Source organism: Quercus lobata, chromosome 8 (genome assembly GCF_001633185.2).
Source record: "Quercus lobata isolate SW786 chromosome 8, ValleyOak3.0 Primary Assembly, whole genome shotgun sequence".
Lineage (NCBI taxonomy): Eukaryota > Viridiplantae > Streptophyta > Magnoliopsida > Fagales > Fagaceae > Quercus > Quercus lobata.
This window is the reverse complement of record NC_044911.1, coordinates 5,369,556-5,388,250: the sequence shown is the minus strand read 5'-3', so window position 1 is coordinate 5,388,250 and position 18,695 is coordinate 5,369,556. Positions and strand designations below refer to the sequence as shown.

Here is an 18,695-nt window from a genome sequence, read left to right as displayed (position 1 = left end):
AGATCAATTTATTTTTATATAATCAGTAATTTTATTACATATTTAGACATTAATATATTTATTGAATTATCATCTTTCTCTTATGTTATTTATTTCATTATCTATTTTTTTTTATAATTTCCTTTTTATTTGTGAAATTTTCATCTAAATTTTCTAATGTATTTTTTATATTGTAAAAACAAATTTGTTAAAAGATCTTATTTGAGATTCAATTAAGCACTATTGCAACTTCATTAAACAATAAAGATAAAGTCATCAAAAGTCTCAACATATGTCTTAATAATGACAAATTCAAGCTTCAACATTCAACTAGTGGGACTTGAGTTCACAACTTTTCTTTTTTCTCCCACATTCCAAATAAATTTTTCTAATTAATCAAAAATTTCAGGAAATTACAAATTAGTGAAATTACATTCTTATGGTTTGGGGTAATTTTAATTATGTCCCCAAAGCAAAGTTTCAAAATTTTGATACACTTCCTTAATTTTACTTATTATTTAGATTTGCTCCATTCATTCATAATCAACAGTAGAGCCACACACATGCCCCCCCTCCCCCAAAATTTTCTTTTTAAGAAATTCCTTTATAGTATGTATATTATTTACATTTAAAAAAATGTAACTTGTAACAATTGAAGTTGGCCACCCACATTTTAAATCATTTCAACGATGCTATTAAAAGAAAGAGAAATTATATTTAAAATCATATAATTTAAGAGATTTAACAAATTAAACTATGTAGTTTCAAGAGTAACAAATTAAACTTCGACCTACTGTGTTTGAGATTTAATATAAGTTGAGGGTTAAATTTATTACTTCTTGAAATGAATTTAATTTATTAATTTTGAAACTATAAAGTTTAATTTGTTACTTTTAAACTATAGGTTTAATTTGTTACATGCTTAAAATACAAATTACAAAAAAAGACCAACTGGTCTAGTAGTTATAGAGACAAGATATTTTTTTTTTTCTCACCTTCATTTTTTACTGTAAATTATGATGTATGTTATGTTAAAGTTTTGCATTATTCTTGAACTTGAAAACTTTATTAATTCCATTGAAATTTTTTTATTCACTTAGGTAGACGATTTAGTAATTTATATTAAAATGAAAATCTACAAAATTTCATTATGGAGATGTTGAAAAATGAATTTTATTATATGAAAGATCATCACTAAGCATAATTTTAATATGAGATGTTGCATTATTTTTTTATTATTTATTTTTGTACATGTCTAATATAAGAATAACACGACTTTTATATACTCATTAAAATTTGGAAAATAATTTTTTTTTTTTAAAAACAAACACACATACATAAGGGAGAGGGAAAAATATTTTCTGAAAAAATTAATTTGTATATATATTTATGTGTGTATGTATGTGATGTGTGTGAAGGTTTGTTTTAACTGATATATAAATTTGTATTATCGCAGCTTTCCCCCAATCTTAATTTTTTTGCTCCGTTCGAAATTGAGTTGACCTTTAACAATCACCTCAGCCCAAAACCACCAAACTACGTTGTTTTGAGTAATTCTAAATCCAGGTCAGCATTTTTTATTAATATATTAAATTATTTTTTAATTTCTTTTCCTTATTCTATTTTTTAATTAATTAATTCATTAATTATTCCTTTTTATCTTTCCTCTCTCTTTTTCCCAACCCACTCTTGATGGCACAAACCCGTTGGGTCATGGGCACAAGTTGTACGAGGCGAATCGGAAATAATCTCAGCCGTCCATCACTCTCTCCCTTTATCATCATCAACGGTTTCCAAGCTCATGCATGCGTAATGATTAATTTGGCATTAGTTGTAAACTTGGGTTAGGAGATTTAGGGTATGTTTGGATAGAACTTATTTTGCTGAAATTGAAAATTAAAAACTGAAAACACTGTAGCAAAATAATTTTTAAATGTGTGAATAGTATTATGAGACCCATTTATAGTGAAAAAGTTGATAAAAAGTGGAGTTTATGGGACCTTGAACAGTACATAAATACACTGTTCACCGGAGAATGGGTCAACCATTGCGGCTGAAAAGGCAAAAAAAAAAAAAAAAAAGAAAGGAAGGAGGAAACGCAGACGCAGCAAATAAAAGTGCTATCCAAACTAGCACTTAATATCAATGTTTGGATTGTGCAAGGGAAGTTAGTCCTACCCATTGCATTTGGGTGTAAAAATTTGACAGAATCAAAATACCTTCTGTACTTGACAGTAGGATATTTAATTGCGCACTTTAATTGTTCGATAAAGGGTCTGTTTGGATTGAGCTTATTGTTGTTGAAACTGAAAACTGAAAACTGAAAACTGAAAACACTGCAGCAAAATAATTTTTAAATGTGTGTATAGTACCGTGGGACCCATTTTTAATATTTTTTTAGTCTATAAACAGTGATAAACAGTATTCAACAGTGCTGCTGTCCCCTAAAAGTAACGCCTGCAGGAAAAAAAAAAAAAAAAAAAAAAAAAAAAAAAAGAAAAAAGAAAAAGAAGCTAAAACGCAGAACTGAAAACGTGGGTTTCAGCCGAATCCAAACCCAGCCAAAATGCCTGAAAGATGCAATGTTGGTTTCTCAACCACTTTTTCAGCCGAATCCAAACCCAGCCAAAATGCCTGAAAGATGCAATGTTGGTTTCTCAACCACTTTACGCTTTTCATGTGCTTCCATTCAGGTAGCCTAGGCCGTTTCATTGAATATTCCATGCTTAGACTTACGTTTTAGGTGTATTTTGCATTGAGTTTTCATATCACATCTCATGTGCACCATATTCATTTTCTTGTACCTTGTGTTGCATGGGTCTCAGGTTTTCACCATGCCACCTAGAAGATCTCGTTAATCCACTTGATCCTCCCCTCCTTTGGATAGACATCACTTTAGGGATATAGAGTCGTGTTGGGACTACTACAAAGTCCAAACTTCCCCTCATTTTATTTGTCTTAGAGCATCACATTTGTCTGAATGAGCTGGAGTCTAATTGTGTTCCCCACATTTTTACATCTAGACTTTGGCTTTCCTTTTGCTCTGTATTTCTGCAGCCACCAACCCATTTCATTTTTTGAATTCTATGCCAACAACTTTAACTGCGATACTGAAAACAGTTCATTTTGGGTCTACATTCAGGGTAACAACTATCAAATTATCTTCATGTTGTGTCTGATACTTTAGGGATACCTAGCTAGGGTTGAGAATGCCCCTTTCCCTTCCTTTAAGAGGCCTAATTATTCACTTCTCAAATGCTTACTCAATTTGTGGGTCACATTTTTCATTGGGTGGCAGGCTTAACTGATGAATTGCGTATTTTGAACAGAATTATAGGTAATATCTTGTCCCCCATCTCCCACATCAACACCGTTATAGTGTCTCTTGCTTACTTGTATACGCTTTATTAACCGATGTTTCTATCAATTTGTGTCGCCTTATATGTTTGATTTGATCTTTTCTAAAATGTGCATCCTAATCCTAACATTCTGTCTGACCTTCCTCATCTGATTTTTGTCACTTGGATTTTTCCTTATTCGGGTGTGGTCATATCACCTGATATTGACCATTTTAGACTCCTATCTCTCTTTGGTTAACTTAAAGGGAGCTATGAAGAGGTTTAGAAGAATTGTGTCGTGAGTTACAAAAGAAAAACCCTAAACCTTGTTTTATTAACCTGCTTGTACTAAAAGTGAATCTAAAGATGGAGTTTCAGTTTGGTGACCAATGCCGATGCTACAGAGCAATCCTTGTATATGTTTGTTGTGGAGATCAAACCTTCAAGGTGTTCTTTGGAGTCACGGATGTGGTTTGTGGAAGAAATCTAGACTAGAAGAGTATAAGCAGCTTGAAGGTGACCTTTGGGTTCTGTTAGTAAGTTTTCTATACGGGGTATGGTCTAGGAATTAGGGTTTATATGCAAATTTCAGTTCTATTAGTGAAATTTTTTTGGGGATTTAGGATTCCAAAGTGTTTTTATTTTTATTTATTTATTTGGTTTTCCTTTGGATGCATCCATAGATTTTCCACTAAATCACCATATGCTTTTGTTATTTACCTTATTATTATTGCTTTTCATGTGGTGAATATTATTATGCGGTGATTAACATGTGCTATTCAGATTTACATAATTGATTAATAGGCATAATTTAGTATTTGAGCTTCACACAATATTTGAATATGTATTTCAATGACCATACCAACTAATTGATTAATTTATTAATACAAACAATAGGATTTATATATTGTGTAACCATATTTGAATATTAAGACCAAACCGCCATATTATTCTGACAAAAGAAAACAATATATATATATATATTTTTTTTGAATTGTACTTAATTTGGTTGGATTTAGATTTTTGAAATTTTTTTTTCTTGAATTTATAAAATTTTGAGATACATTTTGTGTTTTAAATATTATTAATAGAAATGTTGGATTTTGCTATGATTTTTCCCCCTTTTTTTCTTTTATTAAATTTTTTTATGCATCTTCTATGTTTTGGATATTAGAGAGAAAACAATTTTTATTTTGAGAAAGATTTTTTTTTCTAGAGAATAATTACCAATTTTTAGCAATAAATGTTATTTAGAAATGGATATTTTTCCTACCTTACCTTTTAACATCTTGAGATTTTTTTTTTTTTGTATTTTTGTATTGTAGATTATTATTTTTTGAGAGGAAACAATAGTAGACTTTATTTATACAAAATTATGTTATACAATGGGAAAGAGAAAAGATGGACATTCTTCTAATCAAACAATGATCTACTTATTCTCTTTTGCAACACTAACTAAGACTAGAGCAACATGATTATGTCGTAAATGAAAGAGAAAAAAGAAAATTCAAAACTATCCCAAATAAGTTTATTGTCTTCAAGAATCCAAGCAACTGCAAAAGTACAGATCTTCTCTTCAAAGTTTTTAGATGCCAATAAAAACCAATAAAGCGCCAAATAACACCCTTTTGATTTACTAAGGCAATAGTGTGATGTGGAGAAATTTTCATGTCGGGAGAGAAGGTTGAAGAACAACCCCAAGGGTGGAATGTGATACGAGTGCTTTACTTCTATCAATTGCTTGTCTCTTATGAGGAGATATTTCCAAAGGTGAAAAAATATTGTAAATAGCTGTACAAGGACGTTTAGTTGGAGAAAAGAAAATATTTGAGACTAGTATATTTTAGAAGAAATGAAATGATTGGTATATTTAAGGACCTTTTATATTGAATTATTCCGAGCGTTGCGAAATCTAGCGACTAGTATATTTAACAAAAAATTAAACAACTAGTACATTTCATCTTTCATGCACATATTTTTGTGTATCAGATATCTCAACAACTAGGTCAACATACAAAATCCTCCCTTGAAAAGCTTGATAGAAATATATAAGGAGAGCAAATCCATAAAAAAATAATAATAATAATAAATAAAAAAATAAAAAGGAAGAAGAAAGAAAAAAGTTCATAAAAAATTACAAGAAAAAAACGAAGCACTGAAGACAAATAAATTGAGTTTTTTTATACATAAGCGTTTTACAAAAAGTAGATTCTGGACATAATAATTTCACCAGCTATGGAAGGGAAGGGATTTTTTGTATTTGGATTATAGAGAAGAAAAGAAATGTATAGAAAACAAATCCTCCGGGCCCACAGTTTGCAATCCGGCCAATTTGGGCCGAAAAGGAAGCAGGGAAACTCAAATAAAAAAGTGGAGCCCACCTTTTTTACTTCTTACAGCCTGAATTTTCTCTTTTGTCCTTATCTTATATATTTCTCTCCCTAATTTATGTGGGCATAAGAGTAAAAATAATAATAATAATAATATTTTTTTATTTTTTATTTATCATTATTTTTTATTTCATTTGGAAGTCAAACAAAGGATTACTTCTTTCTTTTCTCTTGTATATCATGAAAATATACTAGGGAAGTTTTTTCTTTTCCTTTTCTCCTCTCTTCTTTTCCTTTCTCTTCTCTCAATTGCGACCAAACAAAGTGTTAACCGCAATTTGGTTGCAAATAAGCTCTAGGACACTTTTCATTAAAATGACTTCTTTTTTGTTGTTTCCAATTTTTCATTATTTTCATGATATCTTGCTTGATTTAAGTCTGAACTTGACCCACGAGCAACAAATTTAAAGGGAATTCAATTACCTTATCCATGAGCTTGAACTTGTCACGATCAGACAATTGGATTTTTGGTAAATTCTCTGTCGAACATGTTCAAATTTGGTCAAAGCACTTTGGAAGGTGTATTTGGGTGTGATAAGGTGTGTTGGTAGAATTTTGAGCCTGTTTGACTTTTTTTTTTTTTTTTTTTGAGAATGAACGTAGAGATTTTATTGAACTTGATTTGCCAAAGTGGCCAAATCAGTTTGAGCTACAGAAAATAAAGACAATGGAACTTCCTCCATCCATACAACATAGTCGGAAACATTAATCGAATATCTAGCTAGACTATGTGCCAACTTATTGCCGTCTCTTCTACAGTGAGAGTATAGCAATTTAATGTAAGAATTTGAATAAATAAAAACATCCTGAACTAGTGGTTGCACCAGAGCAATTGTACCACTTCCTGATTTCAAAGCGTTCATAATTAGCTCTGAATCTCCTTCTAATACAGCTTCAGCCAAGCCTATTTCCAGTCCAAATTCCAGAGCCCGTGATGCAGCAACAGCTTCTATTTCCACCGGTGTGAGTGCTGGGGAGAAGCTTTGAGCCATGGACGCTAGGACTGCACCTGTGTGATCTCGTACAACAACACCGATCCCGCTTCTGTTTTCTGTCTTGAATATTGCTCCGTCAAAATTTATTTTGACCATCCTTCCATCTGGGGGCTTCCATGAAATTGGTGGATCCTACATTCAATAGAGACAAATTAATTTAATACCTGTCATTCCATTGGCCTTGGCGGCAAACATGTAATTTTCTATGTCCTATTCAAAATTTTACAATAAAATTGAGAGCAGATAAAATACTCTATCGACACCCCTTAACCTAAATCAAAATCCCACTTAACACGCATGCTTCGCTTCTTAGATTTTGGATTGGTTTTTCTTCTAGGTTGAAGATTCACTAATACCATTGGTCTTCTTTATGTTGTTGTCCAGTGCCTGGCTTGATTTCTCAAAAAGTAGATTCTAGTAAGATTACTCCTTCAGCGGTTAACACATGATCACACAAAAAAAATAGTCCAAAAAATAAGTGTCCAAGTTACTAAAAAATTAATAATTCCTATGATTGGCACCATTAATCCCTCTTCCCATTTTAAAAATTACTTACAGAAAATAAACCCACATAATGAAAATTTCCCTTTTCAAAATCAAAATTCTTTTGTTTTATAATTTACAATTAGAAATATTTCATTTTAGATTTATTTTTTTCATAACAATATATTAGTAATCTAACTAAGCACAAGACCACCCTCAAAACTAAGTCCAATGCGCCACATAATATCAAAAGATTCAAAACAAACACAAATGAACACACGAAATAACCTCCAATAAGTACAAGCCAACTGAGCACAACACTAGCCTCAAAACTAAGTCCAAGACATGATACAATTTTAAAACAAACACAAAGAATACCCTCAACCTCAAATACATTCGTGAAATCTGAGCATTATTATTAGATGAATAGGAAAACAACACCATAATTCATATAAGCATGATCAACTCCTTAATACCCCACATTCTAATGAACAGTTGTAAGTCAAAGCACGTAATCTTCTTCAACTCATAGTAGATAATAGGGTCCTCATCACTTCCAACAGTACCTTGCAAGTAAACAGAGAAAAATTATTGAATATTATATAGGAAACTACAAATGTTAATGCTACTTCTAATATAACTTAATATAAATCCACTGCACAATATTAATGCAAAGAGAAGTTTGTCACACTCACCTAAGAGCACACATTAATTCATAGCACAGTATTAATCCATGTGGCATTAACGTCTTCTTCGCTTGGGTCTTTGGTTGATACGCCCTGTCACCCTTCCCTCTCGTTCTCCTTCAATCAACCTTAAAATCCATTGGGGTTTTCTTGTTTTAAACACAACATATCCCACAACTAATCCAAACACAAATCCACATCCATAGCCAATCAACACGGTCTTCCAACCAAATCCTTCTGCAAACATTGAATCATTGTCTTCAAGGAATATTGTTGGTGGTGGCTCATTAGTACTGCATTTAATTGACAATGGAGATCCGCACAATCCTAAGTTCCCATCATATGATTCATTACCAAATGTATTGAATTGTTTGCCTTGAGGTATGGGTCCAATAAGGTAGTTTTGTGAAAGGTTTAACATGGCCAAAAATGTTAGAAGTGTCAATTGCATAGGAATTTCACCAGTGAGTTTATTTGAAGAGAGATCCAATGCTTCAAGTGCTAATAAATTTCCCAATGTTGATGGGATATGGCCAGTTAGGCTGTTATGGGAAAGGTTGAGCAATCGGAGAAATTTAAGTCTTCCAAGTGCATCTGGAATATCTCCTTGGAATTGGTTGCTTGATAAATCAATCATTGTGAAGATGGTTAGGACTCTCGGTAGTTCTCTCTTTGACCCTTTCACAGTCACCTCTATTGAATCTTGATAAAAACCTTCGGGTATTTCATCTCTATCAGACACAATAGGCTTAGGCGGCTCACGTGTACCATAATATGCTGCCAAATATTGTGGTTCTTGTGCATTTTCATTGCAAATCATCATGGCTTCCAATTTTTCAAAATAAATTCTTGGTAAAAGACCAGTAAACTCATTGTGAGAGAGATCGAGAATTTGTAATTTAGAGAAAAACACCACCTTATTTTTACGATTTCTTATAGGACCATGAAGTTTATTATTACTCAAGACAAGTAACCGTAACTTCGAAAGGGCTTCCAACCAATAGGGGAATGAATCATTAATCTTATTATTTCCGAGGTCAAGAACTTCCAAATTTGTGCAATTGACAAATGATTTTGGTAATTTCCCTTCTAAATGATTTCCATTAAAGGCAATAGTTGCTAGACTATTATCCTTTTCAAATGTATCAGGAATAGTGCCATGGAAATTGTTCTTTCGCAAATCCATCACTGAAAGTCTATGACCAAAGTTTCCCAAACATTGTGGAATCTTACCACTCAAATTGTTGTTAGAGATATCCAAGATTTCAAGGTTACTTACATTGCAAATCATAGACGGGATCTCCCCAATCAGTCTATTGTTCGACATAAAAAAGGCGATCATAGTAGAAGGTGGAATAGGAAGATTTCCTTGCAATAGATTGGCATGAAGATCAAGAAACTGTAGATTCTCCACAACTTCAAACATCCATTCTGGGATTTGGTTTGGGATTCTATTATTAGATAGGTCCAAGTATATTAAATATTTTGACGATTTTAAAAATTTTGGGAATTCAATTATGTTGCAAGAAGACATGCTTAACTTCTGAAGATAGGGGAAGGTATGGTTAGAGTTGCTTTTGATGCCTAAGAACAAACTATTATTTGAAAGATCAAGAGTGTCCAGTTCTTTGAAATTTGTGGACTCATCAAATTCCACAATGCCACTCAAGTTATTTGATGAAAGATGAATCTTTCTAAGATTCACGAGATTAGAGATTGAATTTGGAATAGAGCCATAAAGCCTATTATTTTCCAATCTAAGACTTTTTAGTGAATTGTTAGGTTGGAATTCACACATTTGACTAGTGAGTTGGTTGTAGGACAAGTCAACTGCAGTGAGTTTTGTGAGGTTGGTCAAAAAAGGAATTTTACCACCAAAACCTCCAAAGTTGTTGTGACTGAAGTTAATAAAAGTGAGATCCTTTAGGTTTGACAGTGATGATGGAATGTGGCCAGTGAAATTGTTATATTGGAGCATAATTTCAGTAACTTTTGTGAGCTTCCCAAGAGACATTGGTATTGATCCTGTGAAATTAAAACTAGTTGGTTATAAAATAAGTAAACTTTGGCAAGTTTTTATAGGTTTGTAAAAAATTCAAGAGTTCTACCTTCAAATTTGTTGTAACTAAGGTCAATAACGTTCAGATACTTCAGATTTGAAAATGATGATGGAATTTGGCCGGTAAAGTTGTTATATTGGAGCATAATATCAGTAACTTTTGTGAGGTTCCCAAATGATACTGGTATTGATCCTGTGAAATTAAAATTAGTTGGTTATAAAATAAGTAAACTTTGGCAAGTTTGGTGACGTTGGTATAAAAATCAAGAGTTTCTACCTTCAAATTTGTTGTAACTGAGGTCAATAAGATTGAGAACCTTTAGATGTGAAAGTGATGAAGGAATATGGCCAGTGAAGTTGTTATATTGGAGCATAAAATCAGTAACTTTTGTGAGGTTCCCAAGAGACACTGGTATTGATCCTGTCAAATTAAAATTAGTCAGTTATAAAATAGGTAAACTTCAGTGAGTTTTATGATGTTGGTGAAAAAATCGAGAGTTCTACCTTCAAATTTGTTGTTGCTGAGGTCAATAACATTGAGATCCTTTAGATTTGAAAGTGATGATGGAATTTGGCCAGTGAAGTTGTTATTGTTTAGGAAAATTTTAGTAACTTTGGTGAGGTTCCCAAACAACGTAGGTATTGGTCCTACAAAATTGCAATTTGTGAGATTCAAAAGATTTTCCAAGGATTATGTTTATTCCTAATTGAAATTGAGGATGTGGTCTTAACACTAAGATTGTTCCTTGTTAGAATTAAGGAAAAGAGTGTCTTGAGGTTTGAAAGTGACGATGGGATCTTACCATTGAGATTGTTCCCACTTAGATCCAAGTAAGAGAGTGCCTTGAGGTTTGAAAATGATGATGGTATCTCACCACTCAAACTATTATCTGATAAATCCAAAAAAATGAGTTGTGTAAGCCTGCCAAATGATACAATCCCTAATTGTTTATTTAGTGCTTCAAAACAAATGATTTATTTGGAATTAGGTATTTAAAGAAAATTATTTGAAAATCTGGATTAGTTTTAAGTAAATTGCAAGTGGTTTCAAATGGGACTTGAAATAGTTTAAATATCCTAGAAAGAAGTATTACATATTTAAATTGTTAGATAGAAGCAGTGGCGGCTTTAGGAATTTTGTTTAGGGGGGTCATTAAAAAATTTGAATATATCGAGTTATCGACAAAAAAAATTAATACATAAAGTTATATAATTTTCTTCTACAAATTTTCAAATTTTAAATTGTTATATGATAGTTCATTATGAGTATCTATTGCCAATGTGGGTAGCTGTGAGCCTATGACCATTTTATTTTGTTAAGTTTATCTAACATTTTTATTTTTATGCTATTGCTATTATCTATTTGTTATTGTTTTTATAAAAAAAAATTAAACTAAATGACTAAACTAAACTCATTAGCTTTGTATTAATTATTGACACACACAACCACACTCATTCATACATAAACTTACACGCTATGTGTCTACATAACCAATCAAATGCTTGGACAATCACGAACTTTACAATATTTTTTTTTTTAAGTTTTACTAACTTTATAACAAAAAGTTTTTATAACATGATAACAATACACACACATGTAACAAACCATCTCTATTTCCTAATTATTTAATTATATAAATTTATATTATATTTATATTGTACACACAAATGTCCACACATATCATAATTTACACAAATAGCATTATAACAAAAAGTAATGCACACAATCAAATTAGATATACTCACACACATAATATAAATTTATAAAAAAAAAAAGTAATACTTACCATTCACAAACACTTACACTTTACTCTTAGAGTTGGAAATACTTGTAATAAGGGTGTGCAAAATTTAAGTCATGGTGTGCAAAAATATTTTTAAAAATAAATTAAAGTATTAAACAAACAAAAAATAATAATAATATATATATATATATATTTTTTTTTTTTTGAAGTCAGCCGCCCCTGGATAGAAGTATAATAAATTTTAAATATGTGAAAATCTATTTTTATCACTTCTTAACTTCATTTTTGTTATTGTGATACAATAAATTTATTTCATGTGTGCATTTTTTCAAATAAGCTATGAACAACTAATTTTTTAGAGCATGGTACATTTTTTAATTGAAATTTATATTTAAACTAATAATAATTTTTTTATATGAAAATCTTGATTAGTTTTAAGTAGATTGCAAATGGTTTCAATTTTCAATTGGGTATTAAAATAGTTTTTAATATCTTAGAAAGCAGTATTACATATTCAAATTGTTAGATAGAAGTGAAATAAATTGTAATTTTCCTTATATATTTTTTAAGTTAAGATTTATGCATGTACTTGTAAAGAGACTAGACATGAAATAAGATATATAATGACTTGGCACAAAATTGAAACTCATCTAAAATCAAGAGACATATGGCATCAAATTAGAAGACAATTTTAGAAAATTGGAATGCAATTAGAATCAAATTTGATTCTTGATTGAACTTTCTCTCAACTTTTATTTTAATATAATATTAGGGGTGTCATCAACATACGTATTTGCTAATGTAACTCCTTAATATTTTTCAATGAAAGTTTATTATGGATTTATATATATATATATATATAAAATGTTTTTCTCAAACCAACCAAAGAATTTTAGATTTTTAACAATTCTAGTATGTGTTAGAATTCAAAAAATAAAAAGGTGTGAATTTGTACTTACTTCCTAAATTGAGTTCGCGTAAGTTTTGTAAGCCGAAAATGTCAAGATCTGGCAGACTTCCATGCAAATCACAATGTTCGAGTGTAAGGGATGCCAAAGAAGAAGACAAATTCCTGAAAGAAGTAAGAGAAACAGAGGACATGTTAACCCTATCAAGATGAAGTTCCCTTAGCTTGGTCAGATTTTGAACAAGCCTCTTCACAACAGATGTATCGAGACTAAGATCTAGTGAGGACAATTGGGAGAGGTGGGATAATTCAAGTGGGACTTCACCATAAAACCAGGATCCGGAAAGGTTAAGATATCTCAACTTAGCAAAACGACCAAACCCAGATGAAATTTGGGAATAATAAAAGTCGTAAAGCAGGTGAGGGAGAAGAAAGAGGCTAGCGTTGGAAGGGATGGTGCCGTAAAGCCGGCTACAACTGAGGTCAAGACCAATCACGTCCCCCCTCACACTGTCACAGGTAACCCCATCCCATGAGCAACAATTAGTGCCCTCCTTCCAAGACTCCATCTTTGAATAAGAAATATTATAATAGGAAGGAGAAAACAATTGCTTAAATTGGAGCAACGCAGAGCTCTGGTCTTGGGAGCACAGTGGTGGTGAAGAAGAGTTGAAAGAAGAAGATGACGAAGTAAGTTGAGAATAGAAGAGCAGCAAGAGGTAAAAGAGTTGAGAGAGCCATATGAACCACCTCATTATTCCTGATGAGTTCATAAGCAGATATGTGATATGTGGAGAGCTGGGATGTTAGTATCTCTTTTATAGGAAAAAAATGGGACAATTTTGCACGCTTATTAAGTTCACTTTCTAATGTTTGGAGACTAACAAGGACTCTATGTAGTATGTTTATCTATTTGTTACGAGTCACGATAAGACTCGTGACAACATATACCAAAATGGGGTCCCAAAATTGTTAAAAGGGGCATTGTGATTACAAACGGTCAAAGACTTCACACTATAACTTGCTTTATTTTATTTTGTTTTTATTACTTTTTTCTGAATAGTGTAACTTGCTTTAGGAAAAGGAAGAGGAAATCTTGCATTTTAAGTCACCTTTAACAAAAGAATCAAAGAGTCAGGGGCCCAACATAAAGAAAATGGGCCCTTGTGTTTTCAAAGACTTGGTCTAACCGTGTAACTTGCATCTATACCTAATTATTTTGTGGGAAGAAATTAACAACTTAAATTTTTGGGATAATCAATAGTTTAAATGGTATTAAAGCAAAACTTTTTAAGTTCAATCACTGTCTACACTTTATCTCCCATGTAAAATGTTAAAACTTCATGTGTTTAGCTTCAATTATTAAAAGAGAGCTTGGGCACACACGTGAGTGAGAGTATTAAAATTATGATTAAGTGATTAAATTCACAATTTTTTAATAGTTTAAACTTTTATGATAATCAGTAATTTCTCAAAAGTTGCACAAAATATTTTGGCAATTAATAAATGATAAATAGTGATGCTTAGTTGTTTGAATAAAGTAGTCTCCATTCGCTCATGAAATTCAGGTTGATAGCAATAAAATCATAAGATATGCATCCCTTGTAATGAATTAGAGGAGGCTTATTTTTCTGATTCATTAAAATCGGTAGTGGGTATTTAGCAGTTTTGTAGTTATGAAAACATATAGTTTTAATGAAACTGAAAAGCATGCCTTCTATAATTCATTGCATCAGGAAGTTTTTAAAGTTTTTACAAAAAATTACAAAGTCTCTAATGATTTATATATATATATTAATATCAAGGTGAATTTCATGAGTGAATTGGGACTACTTGATTTAGGCAAGACTCAAGAGAGTCAAAAACCTTTTGTGCAGCTTTCTTCCCAAAAGAAAGGAAGTCAAGTCTTTGAATTCACATGACCGATTTTCTTTATTTTGGGACCCTTAATTCTTTTAATATATGAATAGTAAAGAGTAAAATGCAAGTTATTCATGTCAAGTCTTGCTAACTACATTCTCCTTTTCCATTTTTATAAAGAAAAGAAATCTAACAACTTGTCCAAAAGCAAGTTATTATAGATTCAAGTCTTGGTAATCACATCATGGACTTCTTTCACCATTTTCATTGGAAAACTTACATGTTTGGCTCTTTGGACTCAAGTCGCTAATAGTTTAGGAGTCATGAGACTCACGACATACCAAAATGGGGCCCCAAAAATAAAATTGTGAAAAGGGGCCTTGTGATTAAAGAGAGTCTAAGACTTCACACTACAACTTGCTCTAATTTATTTTATTTATTTATTTTTGAATAGTGTAACTTATTTTAGGAAAAGTTGATTATGTCTTTTCATTAGAAAATGCATAAGAAAAAAAAAGGTAGAGAGAGGAATGAAACCGTCAAAATGGACCATGAAATTACTAAGACTTGAGTCGTATCTAGTAACTTGCATAATAAGTTGCCTTCAATACAAAAGAACCAGGGGCCCAAAATAAAGAAAATGGGCCTTGTGATTTCAAAGACTTGACTCCAAACAATGTAATTTGCATCTCTACCTAATTTTTTTGGAAAGAAAATTGTGAAACTTATAGTTAAGTAAAACATTTCCAAACAACTTAAAGATTTTGGGTTAATCGATAGTTTATCATTTTATTAGAGCAGATATTTTAAGTTCAATCTTTGTCTCCAATCTCCTCTCTACCTCCAATGTACAATCTTAAAAATTCCATATGTTGAGCCCCACTTATTAAGGGGGGTTTGGGCCCATACATTAGCAAGAGTATTAGAATTATAATTGAGTAATTAAGTTTAATATTTCCTAATAACTTAAACTTTTAAGACAATTGGTAATTTATCAAAAGTTGCACAAACTTTTTTGGCAATTAATAAAAAGGTGCAAGGCTCCAAACATCAAGAAATATTCACAAGTGTGCAAGGCTCCACTAAAGTTTAATAATTATTCTCTAAAAAAAACAAATTAACAAATTAAAATTCCTTTGAATATTCTCAAAAAAACAAAAATTAATAGTTTAGCATTGGCTAATCTTCAATATCAACAACTATTGTGAAAATAACTATTGTGAAAATTAAAGTCATTAACCAAAAATTAAAGAAGAGTGAAGAAAAATAGACAAAGAAAATTTACGTCCACATCACAACAACAACAAAAGTAAATTTCTTAGAAAATCAAAACGGTTAGAAAACTTCAAATTTTAAACAATCCAATAATCACTAAACACTAGTTTCTAACATTTATTAATGCAAGCTAAAAAAAAATAAAACTTATTAATGCAAATCGTAATACTCTTCTTACACAAACCTCCTCAACGATAAACCTACTACTCCTCAAAATCTAAAATAGAGAAATAAGGGATGAGCTCCCCCACTAAGCAAGTAACCAATTTTTTTTTTTTTTTTTTGTTTTTTTGAGAAGAAACAGGCAACCAATCTGAACTAGCATGATCAAGCATATATACAAGTAAAATAAATAAATTATTCATAAGATAAATATCATATACTTAAAAATTTTATTTCAGATTAATTAGAAAATAAAATATAATTTGCAATAAATTCCAAATATTAAAATTTTCAGCCAACTTATGTGACTGATCGAATTGATATCAAATGATCAATTAGATTTTAAGATTATAATAGGCTTAGATTATTTTCTAGAAAATGAAAAGAGAGCATGTATTACTGTAAATGAAAATTGAAATTAATTAATCAAATTCATATGAAAATGTAGAAATTTGTCGAGAATGTGACTGATCGAAAATGCAGGGCCAAACATATAAGTTTTCCAATGAAAACCGTAAATAGGGCCATGTAATTACGATGACTTGATTCTAATAAAAAAGAAAAGATTACGAAGACTTGAATCTGTAACTTGCTACTTTTGGACAAGTTGGTAGATTTATTTTTTCTGGAAAAATGGAAAAGGAGAATCGATCGAGTTACTAAGAGTTGACACAAGTTACTTGCATTTTACCCTTACTCCTTTAACAAAAGAATCAATTAAGGGTCCCAGAATAAGAAAATCCCTTGTGATTTCAGAGACTTAACTCTAACAGTGTAACTTGCATCTTTTCTGGGAAAGTAATGCAAAAAAGACTTGACTCTAACAGTGTAACATGCTAGTGATGTTAAAAAATCCACTATGAATTATATTTTAAGTGAATTTGCCGTTACTTGTTTGTTTACATTTTAAACCAGTAATAAATAAAATGTAACCAAAAAAAAAAAAAATCATTAGAGCCATAGTCTAAAAAAACCCTGACTTTTGACTCTAGATCATGAGAAATTTTGGTAAATTTAATGAATTTATTTTTGTGTAATGGGAAAAATGTGTTACTTAATGTTATTATTTTAAAATATTTTATACATTCTACGTAACCTTCTCATATAGCAGTTTACAACATTATCCACGCATCGCGGGGTCCTCGACTAGTTTATATAATTATTATAGCAATTATGTATTTTTATACAATTTCACATGATTTGATGTTGATAAATTTTTAGCTTAATTGGCTATAATATGATATATATATATATATATATATATTATACAAGCACAGATATAAGTTCTCTTAGAGTATTAGCATTGGAGGTGTAAAACCCTCGAAATTGCTATTTTACATTCTTAGAGATCCAGAACATGCTTTATGTGGTTGTTATTGCTAAAACTTTCTAGCAATAATGAGCAGTAAGTTTTTAGTTTGTATATATACAAACTACTGTAGCATGGTTGTAAAACAAAAATATTTTTATTTTATTTGGTTTGTTTTAAAGGATGAGATAGAAAAGGAGTGGAAGAGAGAGAAAGGGTGGGGAGGAAGAGAGAGAAATGAATAAATAAATGAATTGAGTTAAAAAATAAGAACTGAAATGTTGGATAAATTGTAAAATAAGATAGTAAAATAGATAAAAAATATATTTTAAACGTGTAAGATAGATATTTTTTTAAATACCCAAACGCTTATTCGTAAATGTTTTTTATATTTTATTTTTTTGCTAGATACTGTAACTTTTTTTTAGGGAAAAATTTGGGTGTCTTTTCCTTGGAGAAATGGGCCATGCAATTACCAAGACTCGAGTTGGCTCTAGTAATTAAATTGCTTTTTAAGTCTTTTTAAGAAAGGAATCAGGGGTCCTCTAAAAAGAAAAAAGGGAAAGGAATTTGGTGCCAAAATAAAGAAGACCTTGTGATTCCAGAGACTCCGTTGTAACTTTCTTATCTCGTTATCTCTACCTAATTTTTCTTTTGGGGGAGGAAGTTGCACAAAAGGATTTTGGCGATGGATAACCACTTATTAACCAGTGACACTTGTTTAATTTGTCTAGTCCCCATTCCGTCATGAAATTCACATTGATAGAGGACTGTATCTAGTTGGATACCACTTATTTTGCTGAAAACTGAAAACACTGTAGCAAAATAATTTTTAAATGTGTGAATAGTACCATGAGACCCATTTTTAATAAAAAAGTTGCTGAAAAGTAAGGTTTGTGGGTCCCATGAACAGTGCACGAGACCCATTGGTATGCACTGTCCACTACTTATTTTGCTAGTGTGAACAATGCACTGACAGAAAAGTCAAAAATCACGGCTCAAAAAAGAAAAAAAAGAAGAAATGCAGACGCAAAACGCACTACTTTTCATCCGTATCCAAACATATTCATAGTTTCTTTTTTTCAAAATATCTGTTTTTATTTTTATTTATTTATTTATTTTTTTGGTACAAAATGGGGTACAAAAATTGTGATGAGGGGCCTTGTGATTATGAAGACAACACACTGTAACTTGCTTAAGGAAAAGTTAGGGGGTTAAACTCTTTAACATAAAATATTAAAGAAATTAGGTAGTTTGTGTGAAAGAAACAGCTCCTTTGAAAAAATGCACGAGAAAGAGGGTGGTTGTTGAAGTAGTCCCATCATTGATAAAATGGACCATGCAATTTACCAAGTCTCAATTCAAGCAACTTGCATTTTAAGTCATTTTACTCTTTTTTTTTTTTTTTTCCTAAATAAAAGAGGGTCCTTAGTGTGAATTTATCAACCTTATGTCACGTCTATTATCGGGGTCTTGATAGAGTTATTATTGTGGCCGGGCACAACAC

At 31.1% G+C, this 18,695-nt stretch overlaps 1 protein-coding gene across 1 annotated transcript in view; it reads right to left on the bottom strand.

Moving 5' to 3' along the window:
- Window positions 1–7,456: 7,456 nt before the first annotated feature.
- Window positions 7,457–18,695, bottom strand: part of LOC115956173 (receptor-like protein 19) — a 103,491-nt gene continuing 92,252 nt past the window's right edge. The window contains exons 9-12 of the mRNA XM_031074624.1: window positions 10,208–10,351; window positions 9,980–10,123; window positions 7,881–9,896; window positions 7,457–7,751 (exon numbers count right to left, since the gene is read on the bottom strand). Coding sequence (XP_030930484.1) covers window positions 7,927–9,896; window positions 9,980–10,123; window positions 10,208–10,351 — 2,258 coding nt within the window. The 3' untranslated portion in view covers window positions 7,457–7,751; window positions 7,881–7,926. The remainder of the gene's footprint in view (window positions 7,752–7,880; window positions 9,897–9,979; window positions 10,124–10,207; window positions 10,352–18,695) is intronic.